Source organism: Narcine bancroftii, chromosome 3 (assembly GCF_036971445.1).
Source record: "Narcine bancroftii isolate sNarBan1 chromosome 3, sNarBan1.hap1, whole genome shotgun sequence".
NCBI classification, from domain to species: domain Eukaryota; kingdom Metazoa; phylum Chordata; class Chondrichthyes; order Torpediniformes; family Narcinidae; genus Narcine; species Narcine bancroftii.
In genome coordinates this window covers 96144111-96164098 of record NC_091471.1, presented here as the reverse complement: position 1 = coordinate 96164098, position 19988 = coordinate 96144111, and the positions used below count along the sequence as shown (strand labels likewise).

At 37.6% G+C, this 19988-nt stretch overlaps 1 protein-coding gene across 17 annotated transcripts in view; it reads left to right on the top strand.

The window, feature by feature from the left end:
* The window catches only part of tusc3 (tumor suppressor candidate 3), a 548930-nt gene that overhangs the window by 329409 nt on the left and 199533 nt on the right, over window positions 1–19988 (top strand). For all 17 annotated transcript variants that reach the window (XR_011353548.1, XR_011353547.1, XR_011353545.1 and 14 more), the window contains exon 8: window positions 5999–6073. Coding sequence is in view for 12 of the 17 variants with exons in the window: in XM_069924583.1 (XP_069780684.1) it covers window positions 5999–6073 (75 nt within the window). In the remaining 5 variants the exon portion in view is untranslated. The remainder of the gene's footprint in view (window positions 1–5998; window positions 6074–19988) is intronic.

Below are 19988 nucleotides of genomic sequence, written 5' to 3'. Positions count from 1 at the left end.
GGAGGCATAGTTAACATTTCAGACTACTCATCATCCCACAAATCTGTCCCCCCTTGCTACTGGGGATAGACTTCCAGTGCCAACTTCAGAAAGTGGCATTGCAATTATTAAATATATGTCTATGATGTGATTGATTTATTTTACTTTAGAGAATTGATTCAACTTGGAATTTAAATTGGATGATGGGAGAGATTTGAGATTCTTAATGGATATATGATTAATTTGAATTAATATTAGATATATTGGAATTTAACATTTAGAATTTATTTAAAACTAGATTTACATCTTTGAATTTGTTAAAATGTGTTGGTTTATGGAATCTTTAAATTTTTTAAATATCCATTCCATTTTATTTCTTTTTTTCAGGATTGGGTGGGTTGGGGGGCTTCTTTTCTTTTTTTTCTTTCTATTTTATTTTTCAACTTGTAAAAGCCATGTATGATAAATTATGAATGAAATGTATGTAATGTAATTGATTGTATGGCATCGATAAATAAAATAATTTAAAAAAGTAAGTGATATTGCAATTTGACAGGCCCCGTCCCCCCCTTACCATTTGCAACAAACAATTCACAGATGGCCCTCTGCATGTTACCTGTGGCCTCTCGTCCCTCAATGTTGACCCTCCCCCCCTACTGTTCACCAACTTCACCCTCGACTGCCATCCGATGTCCACCAGGAGTAGGAACATAGGAAGTAGGAACAGGAGTAGGCCAAAAATGGCCCATCGAGCCTGCTCCACCATTCAATATGATCATGGCTGATCTAATTTATGACCTAACTCCACCTACCTGCCTTCTCCCCTAATTCCTAGTTGGTACTGTGCAGCAAACAAGGCGTTCATTAAATCAAAGGTTCTGCGCTTGTTGGGTGAGTGCATCATCGAGGCCAGCAGTAGCCCTTGGAGGGCCCAGGTAGTTGTGGTTAAGAAAATGGGTGGAGGATAGGATTGTCATAGACTACATCTAGACCATCAACCAGTAAACGCCGCTGGTAATGGACCAGTCATATCAGATATGGTCAACTAGATCGTACAATATCGAGTATTCTCCACAATTGACCTGAATTTTGCCTGATCTGCCCAGAGGACTGTCAGTATACTCTAGTCAAGGACGATGGCCTCTTCTATCACTTCCTCCAGATCCTTTTCGGTGTCACAAATAGGGTCTCCAACTTCCAGCATGGTGGGGTAATATAATCAGCAGGCCACCTTCTCATACCTTGATAATGGAACTAACTGCGGACAAAGCCTGCAAGATTACAGTTCAAATCTCCATAAATTTCTTATGGACAGCAAAATGCTGGTATCTTACTTATAACGAGGGCAAATGTTTGTTCTGGACAGCACGACTAGCCATCCTCGGCTGCATGGTTAAGAACGGCATCATTGGCCCTGACCATGACCACATGCATCCATAACTGGAGCTATCTCTCCCACATACCTTCAAAGCACTGAAGAGAAGACTTGGGTTCTTCTCATATTACGCTCAATGGGTCCTCAACTAAGTGGACAAGATGTACCCTTTGGTCAAAACCACCATGTTTCCCCTGCCACCAGAGGCCCAAGCTGCATTCAACCATATCAAAGACAACATTATCAAGGCAACCATGCATGCTATAGACGAGTCCACTCCGTTCCAATTGGAGAGTGCTGCATCCAACTTTGACCTCGCTGCCACACTCAACCAAGTGGACAGGCCTGTCTCCTTTTTCTCCCGCACCCTTCAGGGCTGTGAAATTTGCCACTCTTCTGTCAAGAAGGAGGCCCAGGATATCATGGAGGCAGTACACCACTGGAGGCACTACCTTGCTGGAAAATGATTCTCTCTCCTCATGGATCAGTGAGCGGTCACATTCATGTTTAATAATAAGCAAAGGGGCAAATTCAAGAACAATAGGATCCTCAGGTGGAGAATTGAACTGTCCACTTACAACTACGACATCCTCTACAAGCCTGGCAAACTTAAAGAGCCCAAGCAATTTTGTGTTTTTACTACAATCACAGCCTCATGTATCACCCCACTGAATTTGATTATTAGTTTTTTCAGATATGATAGTGTGAAACACTAAACAGTCATCAATAAGTAGCAGCCTGGTCATGGTGTTCTAGTGGTCCAGGTGATCTAACTCAGAGCAAAGGGCCAGCAAGACGACAACTGTCATTGACTTTTGTGTCGTTTGGCAAATTGAAGTGGGTTCAGGTCCTTCCTGAGACAGGAGTTGATTTGATCCATAACCAACATTTCAATGTATGTAAAGTTCCACCAGCAAATACTTATCAAGGCAGGTCACCTTGCTCTTCTTCAATACCAGTATGATGAGTTTTTGATGCAGGTGAGAATCTCATAACATAGCAGAGAGAGGTTGAAAATGTTTATTATGAAATATAACATTTATTATAAGCATAAAGCACTTACATCAACAGTGATGAAGTGTTTTGAAAGGCTGGTGTTGAAACATATCAGCTTTTATCTGAGCAGTGACATGCATCTGTTCCAGTTCACCTAACATGGAAAGAGGTCTACGGCAGATGCCATCTCACTGAATCTATTGTGAAATGTAAAATTGATTATAAAATATAAAGCACTTTCATCAACAGTGATGAAGTGTTTTGAAAGGCTGGTGTTGAAGCATATCAGTTCCTGTCTGAACAGCATCGCTGGTTCTACACAAAGCCCTGGAACACCTGATCAGCAAAGATGGATTCATCAGGATGCTCTTTATCATCTACAGTTCAGCATTGAACACCATCATCTCCTCAAAACTGATCAGCAAACCTGGGACTCAACACCCCACTCTGTAACTGGACCATGGATTTCCTCATCTCCAGACCTCAATCAGTGAGGATTGGTAAGAACATCTCCTCCACAATTTCCATCAACACCAGAGAACCACATGGATGCATTCTTAGTCCTCTGCTCTACTCGCTTTACACCTACAACTGTGTGGCTCAGTTTGACAGTAACACCATCTACAAATTTGTCAATAATACTACAGTAGTGGGTTGTATAAAGAGGAGGGAACTTGGCTAAATGGTGTCAACAACAACCTCGCATTCAATGTTACCAAAACTAAGGACTTCAGGAAAGGAAAGCCAGAGGTATGCAATCTGAGATATTGACTCCCAAGAACTTAAATGTGCTCACTCCCTCAACTTGTGATCTCCCATTAATCACTGGATCGTATATCTCTAGATTTTCTTTCCTGAAGTCAGGAATCAGCTCCTTAATTTTGATGACATTGAGTGCAAGGTCATTGTTGGTGTACCATTCGGCCAAGTTTTTGATCTCCCTCCTATATGCTGACTCAGTGCCTTTCTTTATACAACCAACTACCGCGGTATCGTCAGCAAGTATGTAGGTGTTGTTGTTGTCATGCTGAGCCACTCAGTCATAGGTGTAAAGTGAGTAGAGCAGGGAGCTAAGGACACAGCCCTGTGGGCCTCTGATACTGTTAGAGAATATGGAGGAGATTTCTTACCAATCATCACAGATTGTGGTGAGGAAATCAGTGATCCAATTTCACAGTGGGGTGTTGAGTCCCTGGCTTTGGAGTTTGCTGTTTAGTTTTGAGATGATGGAGTTACATGCCAAATTGTAGTCAATCCTGATGAATGCATCTTTGCTACCAGATTTTCCAGGGCTTTGGATAGAGCCAGTGAGATGGCGTGCACAGTAGACCTGTTGCTATGATAGGTGAGCTGAAATGTATCCATGTCATCCCTGAGGCAGGGACTGCTATGCTTCAACACCAGAATTTCAAAACACTTCATTCAAATTGGACACAGAGGCACTGAGTTCCTCTGAGAGTGAAGATTTGCCATCTGCTATTACACCAGATTTGGTTTTGTAGCAGGTTATGTCATTTAGACCCTACTACAGCTGTTGGGTGTCCCTTGCTGTTTCCATTTTCATCCAGAATCACCACTTTGCCTGGGAGATTGCTTTTTATAGGTCATTCCTGCTCCTTTTGTATTGATCTGGATCTCCAGACTTAAATGCCTGTGATCTGGCTCTCAATGTTTATCACTGTAGTATATCAATGATTTAGATTATGGAATGAATGGTTTTGTAGCCAAGTTTCTAGATGATATGAATGTAGTTGGAGAAACAGGTCATGTTGAGGAAACAGAGGCTACAGAACAATTTATACAAATTAGGAGAAGTGGCAAATGTAATACAATGTTAGAAAGTGTGCAGTCATCCACTTTGGTCGAATAAATAAACAGGTAGACTTTTATAAATGGGGAGAAAATTGAAAATTCCCAGATGCAAAGAGACCATGGAGTCCTTGTCCATAATACCCTAAAGATAAACTTGCAGGTTGATTTGGTGGTGAAGAAGCAGAATAGAGTATGAGTCGGTATGTGAAATTGAGGCTTTGTAAGGCACTGGTGAGATCTCAGCTGCAGTATTATGAGCAGTTTTAGGCTCCTCATTTAAGAAAGAAAATGCTGACATTGGAGAGGTTTCAGAGGAGGGAATGAAAGGATTATCGCATGGGAAACATTTGATGGCTTTTGGCCTGCACTTGTTAAAATTTAGGAGAATGAGAGGGGATCTCATTGAACATTTGAAAGGTATGGGCAGACAGATGTAGAGAGGTGGGAGAGTCTGGGATAAGAGAGCTCAACTTCATTCTTGAAGGGTGTCCACTTATAACAGAGAATGGAGGAATTTCTTCAGCTAGAGGGTGGTAAATCTTAGGAATTTGTTGTCACAGGCTGTGGTGGAGTCCAGGTCAATGAATGTGTTTAAGACAGAGTTTGATTGGTTTTTGATTAGCAGGGGATCAAATGTTATGGGGAGAAGGCCGGGTAGTGGAGCTGTCTGGGAGAATAGGTCAGCTCATGATTGAACGGTGGGCGGGCACAGCCTATTTCTGCTCCCATGCGTTATGGTCTTATCACCTTACTTGTATTATAGTACTTTGTCTTCGTTATTTTGTTCTGAGTTTTTCACGGTAAGGCCTATTTCCATCTTTTCCAGAAGTTGGGATTAATCTGACTAGCATTTTTTGACCAGTGCAGGAACAATGGATTAAATGACATTGCGCATTCATATCATCATTTCATTAAGAACAATGTCTTGGAAGTTGTAGTATTTTGTTTTACTGTATAAGCATCAGATACTAATAATTTAAAAGAATAGAGAAATGTCACATTGGTCTCAATAAATTTTGAAACTGCAAAATAAACACCACAAAAATCATCAGAATTTTTTTTATATGTAAAATGGTATCACTGTTCATGGAGCCAAGGAGACAGAGCCATCATAGAACATTCCATCATGTTCATGCAGATAATAGTTGTGCATTTGGGTGAAGAAAACCACATACAGCTATACCACTAGCACAAATCAGTTATACACACACACACACACACACACACACACACACACACACACACACACACACACACACACACACACACACACACACACACACACACACACACACACTATCTAAGCATTTAAAATTTTCCCCTCAGGTCATCAAAAACATGAGCTCATTCTTTTCATCATTCTGGCAAGACTTTTTTTATATATGAAATTAAATCACTCAAGAAAGTGAACAATCCTTCATGAATATAAATAAATTAATTTGTGTTGTTTCTTTAACTCTTTATTATGCTTTCTTTCCATCCCAGGTTTCCCTGCCATTTTAGTTGCAGTTTCCTCATGGCTCCACTGATTTGATTGTAAAAGGAGTATTCATTAAACCACATTTTAACTAGCTTATTGCTCTGTTCTCTCAGAAGTGATTTTAAAAATTGAATTAAGAATCACATTAAATGTTATGCAATGCCTTATGTTTAACATCTGCATTGTGCGGAAAAAGAAAAATGCAATTGGTGTTTTTATTGATACTCTAAGCATGATTAAAGAATGTGAAACGGTTCTAAATCATATGCCTGATTTGCTCTGGAACAACATATGAATGAATATTCTTTGTTGTGTCTCATTTCTATAAATTGTTGTTTCCTTGACAACAATTGCAGATGCTGCCATCACCATGGGAATGGTTCTTCTCAATGAAGCTGCAACATCCAAAGGAGATGTGGGCAAAAGACGAAGTAAGCTATAACAACAATTTTGTATCTTAGTCAAGCAGTAGTATATTAAATGTAATACAACATGAAATAATTTGCCAAATTATCTAATTTGAAGTTTGAATATTGGCTTTCTTCACGCTTCCTACTTTTTTTCTCATGTTTGATGGAGAAGTGTCAGGAGAATAATCACAAGGAAATTGAAAACAGTTAAAATAGTTTTTAAAGAATTTAAGTACTTAAGGAGCTCACTTAATATTACGGTGAATTTTCATTGTTAAAAAGCATTTGATCTGGCTATTTTTGTTCTGATTGAAGATCACTGTCAAGTAATTTGGCAATACTCTTTATGAAATTATGTTAAAGAGGACATCAGAATGAACACATTTGATCATTGGTGAAGTTCTTAGTAGAGGGTCAAAGATAAATGGAATGTCTGTGATTAATCTGCTAACAAAGCAGATTAACAAAACAACATCTCAAGGTGAGGTGAAAGTTCAATCTAATACTTTAATGGGCTGATGGAGGCTGACTATGGAGAGGATGTGGTTTCCAAGTTTGGAAGAATCTCTAGATTCAAAATATAAACAGAAAATTAGAAGAGAAACAGAGTCAATGCTTCTGGTCAAAATCATCACTGGCCTGAAACATACAAATATCACATGATTTGTTGAGTATTTTAAGCATTTTCAGTTTATATTTTTAATTTCCAGCAACTGTAGTTTTTATTTTCAAATATTTAGATACCTGGTGCTCACTGTGGTGATGGCATAAATTGTATTGCAACTTCAGAAAGTGAATGATTTCATTTTAAATGTAATATTAGAGGTTATTTGAAGTGATCTTTTCTGGAATGATACCTCTTTTTACATAATCATGAATATATTTTGGGTAGAGTGTTACCAAAACAATATTTCTCAACCTCTTATTTACAAACTAGTGCATCTGTGGGTTTGTCGTAGCAGGTCAGTAAAGGAATATTTAAGATGGTCTGCATGTGATTTAAAAGTTGAGAAGCACTAGTACAGAATAATACAATAATTTTATTTTAACTTTTTTTTGTTATCATTCCCAGGATCCTTTTATCAATGCAATAAAAAATTATTGCCAGTGCATATTCGAGACACTGAAAATATATTTTTTTTATGGGCCAGGCATCCCATTCCTTAATATTTGAATGACTTGAATAACTTTTGAAGACTCTAAGAAACATTGTTGCTTTCATGCTTTCTCTTTCCTATTTTAAATCTTTTACCCAATTTATCTATCTATTCCTCATTCAATATTCTATTATAATTTATAATTCGTTCTGATACTTTAAATCATTGATTTCATAATTGTTTAATCTGATTGGCTACACTGAAATCCAGTTGTTTCTCCTGTTTTTTCCTACTTTAACAGTCAAGATAAATCTTGGTGGAAATGGTATCAACCTGTAATTGCAGCAATTAGCAATTGCTTCCTGCAGAAGTAAAAACACAAACATTTCAGAACAAGTTTTACAACTGGGAGTTTTGGACTGCTTTTGAACTTGTTTTAAAAATATTGTTGGACTACTAATTTGTATCTTATAACTTTTATTCAGTGCAGATATCTATTTATGTATATTTTCAATGCTAACCTAAAATAGTTGACAGGTGGAAATGAAGTAACATAACAATAGGGAACAATGTAAATTCAATAACGAATAGATTATGTTTGCTCCTTTTTACATCTCCTAATAACCATAGAATCGGGCCTTACTAATTTTTCTTTCTCACTTACCCCCTTAGATTCACTGTTAATGGTATCCAGTGTCTTTTTGAATGTAGATATCAATTTATTGATGGCTACCTTGCACAGAAAAGCTTTTTAAAATGATCTCTTATGCACACCTTTGCATTATTATCTTGAGATTATGTCATCACTAATTTTTACTGATCAGAAAGTTATTCCTATCTCTATTGTTTATGTCTTTTGACATTTTGGACAACATGACCAAAGACTACAATATATCTTGGCAATTGGCAAATGTAGAGTTCCTTGATGCCACCATTGTCCCTCATAATTCACCCCTTCCACCCAGTACCAGCACAGTAAGCAGGGATATTTTATTTCTTATAATGAAGTATTATCTAAAATTGGATGATATGATTTAACCACCATCCAGGTAACCATTAGGAGTGATGTTATTTTGTGTTCTTGATTGACCTTCCAAAATCCAATTTCTTCCTTCGTCTTCTTTTTTATTATTTGATAAATAAGAAAAGCATCTCAATTTTAATTGCCTTCAAAATAGACTTCCAAGTAAAGTTATAATTATGATCAGAATTTGTCTTGCAGATTAAAATGTCATATTAACTTTAGTACTCAAACTTGATTAGATTCAAGCAGCATGCCCAAATAGTCTTAAAGTTCAATAAACTAATCTCAGGGTTGCATGTGATATGATGTATGTTCTCTGACAATAAATCTGAAATTAACAACAACAATCTTGCACTCAATGTCACCAAAACTAAGGAGCCGATTGTTGACTTCAGGAAGGGAAAGCCAGAGGTGTACAATTCAGTGATCAATGGGGGATCAGAGATGGAGAGGGTGAGCAAATTTAAGTTATTTGGAGTCACTATCTCGGATAATCTTCCTGAACTCCACATAGTAATGGCATCATAAAGAAAGCACATCAACACCTCTACTTCCTCAGGAATTTGCAAAGGTTTGGTATGACACCAGACACCCTGGCAAATTTCTACAGATATTTGGTGGAAAGTGTGCTGACCAGCTGCATCATGGTCTGGTATGGGGACACTAATACCCTGAGTGTAAAGCCCTCCAAAAGGTAGAGAATACAGCCTAGAACATCACAGGCAAAACCCTCACTACTATCAAGAGCATCTTCAAGCAGTGGTTCTCAACCTTTATCTTTCCACTCACATACAACTTTAAGTGATCCCTATGCCATTGATGCTCTGTGATTAGTAAGGGGTTGCTTAAAGTGGTATATGAATGGGAAGGGAAGGTTAAGAATCACTGCTCTAGACCTAATTGTTACTGAAATATTTTGCTTCATAAAAATTGTCATTGGTCTATTTCCTTTGGTGTTATGATACTGTGCACATAATGAGTCAATTAGATACAATTTAAACAGTGGTTTTCAAACTTTTTCTTTCCACCCATCTACCACCTTAAGCAATCCCTTACTAACCACAGATCACCAATGGCATAGGGAATACTTAAAGTGGCATGTGAGTGGAAAGCAAAAGGTTGAGAACTACTGATCTACAGGGAAAGTTTCCATTAGAGAGCAGCAACAATCAAGGATCGACACCACCCAGCACATGCTCTGTTCTTGCTGCTGCCATCAAGAAAGAGGTATGGGTGCCACAAGACTCCCACCACTAGGTTCAGGAACACCTGCTACCTCTCAACAACAAACTCAATCAAGGACTAATTTAAGAACTCTTACTTGTGCACTTTATTGTATTTTTTATTTGTTCTGTATTGCACAGTTAGTTTACATTTGTTATCCGTTTACAGTTCTTTATTTTTTTTCCATGTATACACTGCATACATTTTTTTTGTACCAATAAGTGGTAATTCCGTCTCACCTGCAGATAAAGAATCTGAGGGTTGTATGTGATGTCATATATGTACTCTGACAATAAATCTCATGACAGAACACCTTGCTAGACCTACTTTCTTATACTTGATTTTGTATAATTAACCAAGCTGGAATGATAATACCTACAAAGAGTTTATCCTTCAAGATTTGGGATGACCAATATGCATATCCTTGATTTTTTTTTCCCCTTTGTCTTCCTTGTAACGTCACCAACAGACATAAATGGTTATCTGGAACTATTGAATTTAACACTAAGGGCAGCTGCATGCCTGGATAGAAGATGAGGTGTTGCTCCTTTTTTTTAAATATTTTTTTATTTTTCACACTGTGAACCATATCAACCAAAATACATACAAACATTTCCCTCTTAAATATACACAGTGGCATTTTCTCTCCTTTTTTTGCCCCCGACTTTCCCTCCGCCCTTCCCACCCCCCTGCAAACCCATTAAACGTTCAACATATACAATACAATAAAACCATTAAACAATGTCATCACACAATAAAAATAAACAAGAATATTGTGTCATCTACTTTTACACACTGGATCAGGTCATTTTGTCTTCTTATTATTTTAGGGGATGGAGGTCCGAGGCAAGCCCTCTCTGTTATGTTCCATGTACGGTTCCCAAATTTGTTCAAATAATGTGACTTTATTTTTTTAATTATGTGTTATTTTTTTCCAATGGAATACATTTATTCATTTCCACGTACCATTGCTGTTCTCTCAGGCTCTCTTTTGATTTCCAAGTTGACATTATACATTTTTTTGCTACAGCTAAGGCTATCATAATAAATCTTTTTTTGTGCTTCATCCAGTTTGAGGCCTAATTCCTTACTTCTTATATTACTTAGAAGAAAGATCTCTGGATTTTTTGGTATATTGTTTTTTGTGATTTTATTTAATATCTGATTTAGATCTTACCAAAACTTTTTCACTTTCTCACATGCCCAAATTGCATATACTGTTATTCCCATTTCTTTCTTACAGCGAAAACATCTATCTGATACTGCTGGGTCCCATTTATTTAACTTTTGGGGCCTGTGTAACCAATTATACTGTATCATGTGTCTTCTTTTCTTTGGCTTGGCTTCGCGGACGAAGATTTATGGAGGGGGTAAAAAGTCCACGTCAGCTGCAGGCTCGTTTGTGGCTGACCAGTCCGATGCGGGACAGGCAGACACGATTGCAGCAGTTGCAAGGGAAAATTGGTTGGTTGGGGTTGGGTGTTGGGTTTTTCCTCCTTTGCCTTTTGTCAGTGAGGTGGGCTCTGCGGTCTTCTTCAAAGGAGGCTGCTGCCCGCCAAACTGTGAGGCGCCAAGATGCACGGTTTGAGGTGTTATCAGCCCACTGGCGGTGGTCAATGTGGCAGGCACCAAGAGATTTCTTTAGGCAGTCCTTGTACCTTTTCTTTGGTGCACCTCTGTCACGGTGGCCAGTGGAGAGCTCGCCATATAATACGATCTTGGGAAGGCGATGGTCCTCCATTCTGGAGACGTGACCCATCCAGCGCAGCTGGATCTTCAGCAGCGTGGACTCGATGCTGTCGACCTCTGCCATCTCGAGTACCTCGACGTTAGGGGTGTAACCTTGTGTTTATTATATTCTTCATAGTTCCAGAACATAACTTTTCCCATGTTTCATTTTTTATCTTTATGTTTAAATCCTTTTCCCACTTTTGTTTGGGTTTATAGCTTATTTCATCATTTTCCTTCTCTTGCAGCTTGATGTACATGTTCGTTATAAATCTTTTAATTATCATTATGTCTGTAATCACATATTCAAAGCTGCTTCCTTCTGGTAATCTCAGTATGTTTTCCAATTTATCCTTTAAGTAGGCTTTCAGTTGATGGTATGCAAACAATATATTGTTTGCATGAGTATTCCATATTTGTACTTCAATTGTTAAATGTTAATAAATTATTTCCCAAAAAACAATTTTTTATTCTTTTAATTCCTTTTCTCTCCCATTCTCTAAAGGAAAGGTTAGCTATTGTGAAAGGGATTAGTTGATTTTGCATCAATAATAATTTTGGTAATTGGCAATTTGTTTTTTTTTCCTTTCTAAGTGAATATTCTTCCATATATTGAGTAAATGATGCAATACTGATGAGCTTTTATATCGTACCAGCTTTTCATCCCACTTATAAAGTATATGTTCCGGTACCTTCTCCCCTATTTTATCTAGCTCTATCTTAGTCCAATCTGGTATTTCCCTTGTCTGATAAAAATCTGATAAATAGCTTAATTGTGCTGCTCTATAATAATTTTTAAAGTTTGGTAACTGCAAGCCACCTTGGTTGTACCTCGCTGTTAATTTATCTAATGCTATCCTCAGTTTCCACCCTTTCCATAAAAATTTCTTTATTCTCTTTAGTACATTAAATAATTTCTCCGTTAAGGGAATTGGTAATGATTGAAATAAGTATTGTATCCTTGGGAAGACATCAATTTTAATGCAATTTACCCTTCCTATCAACGTTAGTGGTAATTCTTTCCAATGTTCTAAGTCTTCCTGCAATTTCTTTATTAGTGGCTGATAATTTAATTTGTACCAGTGGCTTAAATTATCATCTAACCTAATACTTAAGTATCGAATTGGTTGTGTTTGCCATTTAAATGGTGATTCTTTTTTAAATTCTGTATAATCCGCATAACTCATTGGCATCACTTCACTTTTATTTGTGTTGATCTTGTACCCTGATATTTCTCCATACTCCTTCAATTTCTTATGTCGTTCTTTTATTGATATTTCTTGTTCTGTTAAGTATACTATGATGTCATCTGCAAATAAACTGATTTTATACTCCTTCTCCTCTATTTTTATCCCTTTTATTTTATTTTATTTTCTTATCAGTTCTGCCAATGGTTCTATTGCTAAAGCGAACAGTGAGGGAGATAATGGACTTCCCTGCCTAGTTGACCTACTTAATTTAAATTGGTTCGATACATATGCCTTTACTGTTACCTTCGCCAATGGTCCATTATATAATGCTTTAATCCAATTAATATTCTTTTTTTCTGGTAGAGTGAACCTCTGTAATACTTTGAATAAATAATTCCATTCTACCCTGTCAAAGGCTTTTTCTGCGTCTAAAGCAGAACTGCATGAATTAAATTAATAAATTTACAGACATTATCTGCTGTTTGTCTTTTCTTCTTTTCTTAATAAATCCAGTTTGATCATGTTTTACTATTTTTGGTACACAGTCGGCCAATCTGTTTGCTAATAATTGTGCTATTATCTTATAATCTGAATTAAGTAGAGATATTGGTCTATACAATGCTGGTGTTAGTGAATCCTTCCTTGTCTTTGGTATTACTGTAATTATTGCTGTCTTACATGAATCTGGCAAGTTTTGTGTTTCTTCTATCTGGTTCATAACTTCCAGGAGAGAAGGAATTAATAAGTCTTTAAATGTTTTATAGAATTCTATTGGGAATCCATCCTCTCCAGGCATTTTATTGTTCGGCAGCTTTTTTAATATATCCTGTACTTCCTCTATTTCAAATGGTTTTATCAGTTTGTTTTGTTCCTCTCCTCGCAATTTCGGCAGTTCAATTTTAGCTCAAAACTCTTCTATTTTATCATCTTTCCCCTCGTTCTCAGTTTGGTATAATTGTTCATAAAATTCCTTGAAGTTCTCATTAATCTCCATTGGATTATATGTAATTTGTTTGTGCTTTTTCCTTGATGCCAATACAGTTATTTTAGCTTGTTCTGTTTTAAGTTGCCAGGCTAATCTTTTGTGTGTTTTTTCTCCTAGTGCATAACACTTTTGCTTTATTTTCATTATGTTCTTCTCCACTTTATACATTTGTAATATTTCGTATTTTATTTTTTTGTCTGCCAATTCTCTTTTTGTTATATCATTGCTTGTTCCTAGTTCCTTTTCTGTACTTACTATCTCCCTTTCCAACTGTTCTATTTCCTGATTGTCGTCCTTTTTCATCTTAGTTACATAACTTATTATCTGCCCTCTAATGAAAGCTTTAATTGCATCCCATAATATAAATTTGTCTTTCACTGATTCCGTATTTATTTCAAAGTACATTTTAATTTGGCATTCAGTAAACTCTCTAAATTTCTGCTTTTTAAGTAGAATAGAGTTTAACCTCCATCTTTATGTTCTTGGTGGGATGTCCTCCAGTTCTATTGCTAATAACAGGGGTGAATGATCAGATAGCAATCTAGCTTTATATTCAGTTTTTCTAACTCTCCCTTGAATATGGGCCATCAACAAAAACATATCAGTCCTTGAGTATGTGTTATGCCTACTCGAATAATATGAGTATTCCTTCTCTCTTGGGTGCTGCCTCCTCCATATATCCATAAGTTTAATTTCCTGCATTGATTTAACCATAAATTTGGCCACTTTATTCTATTTGCTAGTCTTTTATCCAGTTTTATCCACCATTGGATCCAAATTAAGGTTAAAATCCCCTTCTATCAATATATTCCCCTACGTATCTACAATCTTCAAAAAAATCTTGGATAAACTTTTGATCTTCTTTATTAGGTGCATATATATTGATCAAATTCCAAAATTCTGAATATATCTGAAATTTATCATTACATACCTCCCTGCTGGATCTATTATTTCCTCCTCTATTTTGATTGGTACATTTTTATTAATTAATATAGCTACACCTCTAGCTTTTGAATTATATGATGCTGCCTCTACGTTCCCTTCCCAGTCTCTCTTTAATTTATTATGTTCCACTTCAGTTAGATGCGTTTCCTGCACAAATGCTATGTCTATTTTTTTTTTCATTTTTCAGTAAATTTAATAGCCTCTTCCCTTTAATTTGGTTATGTATTCCATTAATATTTATAGTCATATAATTCAACATGGCCATCTCATATCTGGTTTACACCTCATTCCTCACCATCACCATCCCCCTTTTCCCCATTTTCATCTCTCAGTTTTCCCTTTTTAAACTCAATGTATGACAACACATTTAAAATATAAAATACTTCAACAACTCCCACATCCAATATTCCCTTAGCCCCAAATGTACCCCCCTCTCTGAGTTGCCCCTTATCCCTTGCCAGGCAACCACAACTCCCCACTCCATTTAGATTGCGAACCTGCTCGCAAGTGTCAACTGATTTTGCAGTGACGGTTATTCTCTCCCACCCAACCCCCCAGAAAAGACTTTTTTTACACATATAACAAAGTTCATTCTCTTTTTTTCCCCTTACTTCCTTTCTTCCCTTCTCTTTCCCTTCTTTAGTTCTTACATATACATTATTTTTACATCTTTAAATATATTTTATCGCCGTTCTTCATTCTTGTTACATCTCTTCATCTCTCCTTCTGTCCTGCAGGCGTTCTGCAAATTTTCATGTTTCCTCCAGATCCGAGAACAGTCTGTTTTGCTCCCCAGGTATAAATATTTTAAGCACAGCTGGATGTCTTAACATAAATTTATAACCTTTTTTCCATAGGATCAATTTTGCTGTATTAAACTCCTTTAAGAGTTCAAAACTTATGTCTGGGTAAAAAAAGAATATTTTTTGACCCTTGTATTCCAATAGTTTATTGTCTTCTCTAATTTTATTCCTTGCCCGCTCCAGTATATTTTCTCTTGTTGTATATCTCAAAAATATTACTAAAACGGATCTTGTTTTTTGATGTGTCTGTGGTTTTGGAGCTAGTGTTCTGTGTGCCCTTTCTATTTCAATTGCCTCCTATATTTCTGTTATTTCCAGGACCTTTGAGATTCATTCTGTTAGAAATTAAAGTACCTTTAAAGAAATTGCTCGAGACAAAAATTGAGAACAAAGAACATTTATTACTACAACAATGCAAAGTTGGGTGCTTCCCCTTACCCTGGGAATACACACACATACTGGGGCTCACCCAACTTTTATACAGTCAATTTCAGTATCAGAATGCCCTCCCCCTTACATTCTTCTGCCCCCTGGATGGGTTTGGCATAGGTAATCCTTCCTGCCTACGTGCAGTTTCAGTACACTTGGAGGACCAGGGGGTATCCTGTGGGTGCCCCATCATGTCATTGTCCTTATTCACACCTTCCTGATTCTCTGGGCTACAGTCTCTTGATATGCAGAGTTGACTCATTCTATCTAGGGTTGGCTAATTTCATATGTATAAATCTGTGTATGGTTAGCTAATTAGAAATGTATGACTTGGTACTTCTGTCCAGGGCTAGGAGACCCTTATCTGATCCAGACTACCTCAACTTCCTACATTCTATTGTACCTTACCATTCCTTATCTTAGTCCTGTGGTCTTGTCACAAAGACTAGAAGATTCTTATGTTAATCGTGCTGACTCTGCTTTCCTGCATCCTAAGCCCCAAGCTTATCCTGTTTGAACTGGTTACAGCCATTTTACTGATGAACTTTAGTTTCTTCCATGTTCATAATTTTAGATCAATTTTCCCATCTCTCACAATCCTCACTTTTCTTTTAGATCAGTAATACTGATCTTTCACCATGATCAGTGTTACTGATCTTTGGCTACTAGTGTCAGTGTGACTGATCCCCCCCCCCCCTTCCTCACTTTTCTTTTAGATCAGTAATACTGATCTTTCAAGTGTAAGGTGTAGTTTTACCCAGCTGGTTAACCGAAATGTAACACCTGTGTAAAGTCTTTAGGTAGGGGAGCACCATGAAGGTCAGAGTAGCGAGTCCAGCTGCTTATTAGGGTTGTGAGTATCAGGCTCCAGTTCTCAGTAAAGAGTCTAGTCCATCCCACATCAGTCCGAAGTTGCCACGTCTGAACATGGGCATGGGCAGATTCACGTTGAAACATTGAAGCAGTGTCTTTTAACCACCCGACTTTTGTAAGCATTGTCCTGACGAAGTCTGTGAGAAACGCTGCCTTCAGCAGCGAATGAGTAGTCAGGCGGTTCCGTTGAATTGTGGCTAGTATATGATGTCCTCTTCAGCCCCGAACCCTAGGGCCACCGATCTCCGAAGGCTGTTTGGAGCCTGATATTAAAGTGTCAAGCAGCTCACGTTGTTGGAAACTGGTGCTCCCCTTCACGGGGTGATGAAAAGTGACCAAGCTGGGGGGGGATTGTTTCTTGTGATTTAACTGTGTGTTGCAGCTTGTCTGCTAACATTAGCATATGTATCATTGAACTTGGGAGTTGCAGCCTGTCTGTGTACATTAGCATATGTATCATTGAACTTGGGAGTTGCAGCCTGTCTGCGTACATTAGCATATGTATTAACTCTCTCTCTCTCTGTTACATGTACAATCCTGACTACCATTCTGTCTGTCTTTGTCCCACCATGCCCTTTGTGCTATCGCTTCAAAACTCCTGTCTCTAATACCTGTGTAGGCTAAGATACAAATTAGATGTACTCCACTAAAGCTGTTCAGTTCCCCTGGTCCGTATTGGAATCCCTTGTTAACCCATACCCCACTATGACTATACATTAAATCTATGCCCTGTCTACATTCTAAAGGAGCACAATTGTAACCTCTGCTGCCCCTATTCCAGGGGGACTTAAAACATTAACGAACAATATTCCAAAAAATGAGTAAACAACAATGAAAGTAAAACCCATTGAAAGCAGCAATAAAATACAACAATAACTGAATAAACCACAAAAAATGTAAAGCTCATTGAAAACAGCAATAAAATACAACAATAACTGAATAAACCACAATAAATGTAAAGCTCATTGAAAACAGCAATAAAATACAACAATAACTGAATAAACCATTAAAGCACGAAAATAAATGTAAAACCCATAAAAATACGGCAATAAAGAATACAACAATAACTGTATAAACCATTAAAAAAAACGAAAAAAATGTAACATTACGGCACTTTGTCACGGCGCAGTGTAAGTTTCAGGTCTGATGGATGAGGAACTGCACGCCAGGTTGGGGTTTGAATCTGTGTGTCGTGATGTTGTGGTTCAGAAGCTGGTTTAATTCTTTGAATGTGGGTCCAGCCTTTCTCTCTTGTTCTTACTGCGGTGTCTGTAATTAAAAGTACACAGCAGGGACCATCCCAGGCAGGTTTTAGTTGATCCTCTTGCCATGCTTTTACATATAACCAATCACTAGATTTTAATAAAATGAATAACAATCTGACTTTCCTTTGTGTTAGTGTAAAAATTGTAAAATGAAACACAAACCATATTTGCATGGGTTTTGAATATGTTAGACCTTATTAAAATGCAGTTGGAGCTGCTTGTCTGTATGGGGCACAACCCTCCAATTTGTTAGAGTACATAACAGACATTGTAGCACAAGAGCCTCTGCAAGAGAACTTGAAACATATTCAACTTTTAGTTCTGCCTTAAGTAAAATGCCTTGTGCCACAGCTCACAACCATATTCCATATAATAACCATATAGCAATAACAGTACGGAAACAGGCCATATTGGCCCTTCTAGTCCGCACCGATTTACATGAAACTCCAACTAGTTCCACTTACCTACTCCCTGCCCATAACCCTCCAACCCCCTTACATCCATGTAACATAACCAAGGGCATTAAAAGGGTAAAAATCTGGCAATTTTCTCTCCACAGAGAGCATTGGGGAGCCTGGAACCGATTGTTGATTTTGTAAAATGAAGTTGAACAGGCTTGTACACATTTTCAGACTGCTTGTGCAGTGAGTGCCATACACCATGGTCTTCTGATTCATTGGTGAGGAGGTGATCAGTAAGATGCAGCAGTGGAAGTGCTTGCTCAAAGGCTGGAGGAAAATTAGATTTAGACCTGGATTTGTCAGAATGATAAGAGTTTATCTAAAGCTGGCTTTAGATAGAAGAACATCACAGGTGCTCCTCAATTTACGATAGGGTTGCGTTCCAGCAGACCCAGCATAAGTTGAAAAAAAATCTTAATTGGAGACGTACCTTGTCTAACATTGACAGCACTGTATCAGTCCTCATACTGATCCCACTACCTTGCTCTCTCCCAACAGTCCCTGTAAGCTTTCCGAAAATGTGATTAACCAACGAGGAAATCAATGATGCTTGTGATGACCTTTAACACATTATATGAAAGTAAATGACAGTCATGCTATTGTGTCATCGTAAAATCATAAGTAGGGGAGCACCTGTATTACCTTTCATATTTTTGCAATGTTGATTGCACACACAATCATTTAAGTACCGGCTAGTTTCTATAATATTGCACTTAAAGTTTAGCTGCATGAATCCTGGAGCTTGTGGAGTCATTAGTGAATCAAGAAATATTGGTGCCATGGCAATTTCTCTGTACCATGCCAATTTCCCAGTCCTGAAACCGGGATGTAGTGAATAGTATCAGGTACAAGATCTGTGAGTAATTAATGCTATTATTCCTATGCGCCCAATTGTTCTGAACGATGCCACCAATTTAAATCATATTCCACCTATTGCAGTACTCACACACCACCATAGACCAGTTCGCAGGTTTATCTCTCCATTAAGCTGAATCCAGTCGCGCAGGGTTTACCTCCGTGATTATTTACAATGTAACTTCCGCACTACCGGATTTAAATATAAACCTGATGAATGGGGAAAGTTATCATGAATTAAATAACAGCGGCAATACAGAGAAATTGTGCTGAGGCATTAATTTCACTCCGGAGGAAAATGCACCAGAGAAATGAATGATTAAACTTATAGGAATCCCCATAGGAATCCCCAGAGGTATCTTTATTCTCCAGAGGTGGGTGATCTTTAAACTCACGGACCTTGACTGCTGAATGTGTAGAAGAAATGTATTAAATGTGTTGATAGGGCTCCATACCTCTAACTGCAAGACAAGAGCCTGAAGCCTCAATTTCAAGTGCCACAGTGCACTTAAAGGGACATGCACACTCCCCCTTCAACTGGCTGATCCAGCCACTTTACACATCAGATCCTTTCTTTATCTTACATACACTTAAAATAAGACGTGTAGAACTCACCCTATTTGCGCAAACATTTCTCCCTGCAAATGTTATAACATCACAACTCTCAGGTACTCCCTGTGCAAAATCACATTTGAATACAATTTATTTCATAAATTGGAATTAACTGGTAGTTAAATTCGCTAATTCTACAGTATTGAAAAACGATCATTTATGACATTTAATTTTTAGCATGAATTTTAATCAATATTGGTCAGTGACTGAAGTGGGAAGTCGTGATTTATGAAATTATCTCTGGTCTCTACTCTCCCACTCCCGACGCTTCTCCCAACATTCAGGAGCTGGCACACAGTCCCTGCCTTTTCCATGTTACTCATCTACTATTACTTTAACTGCTTGCATTAAAATGTTAGCCTTTGCTTTCTGCTTATCCTCAGATGTCTGGACAAATGCTTTTTGTGTGATCTGTAGAAGCTGGGTTATTCCCTGCTCATGCCAA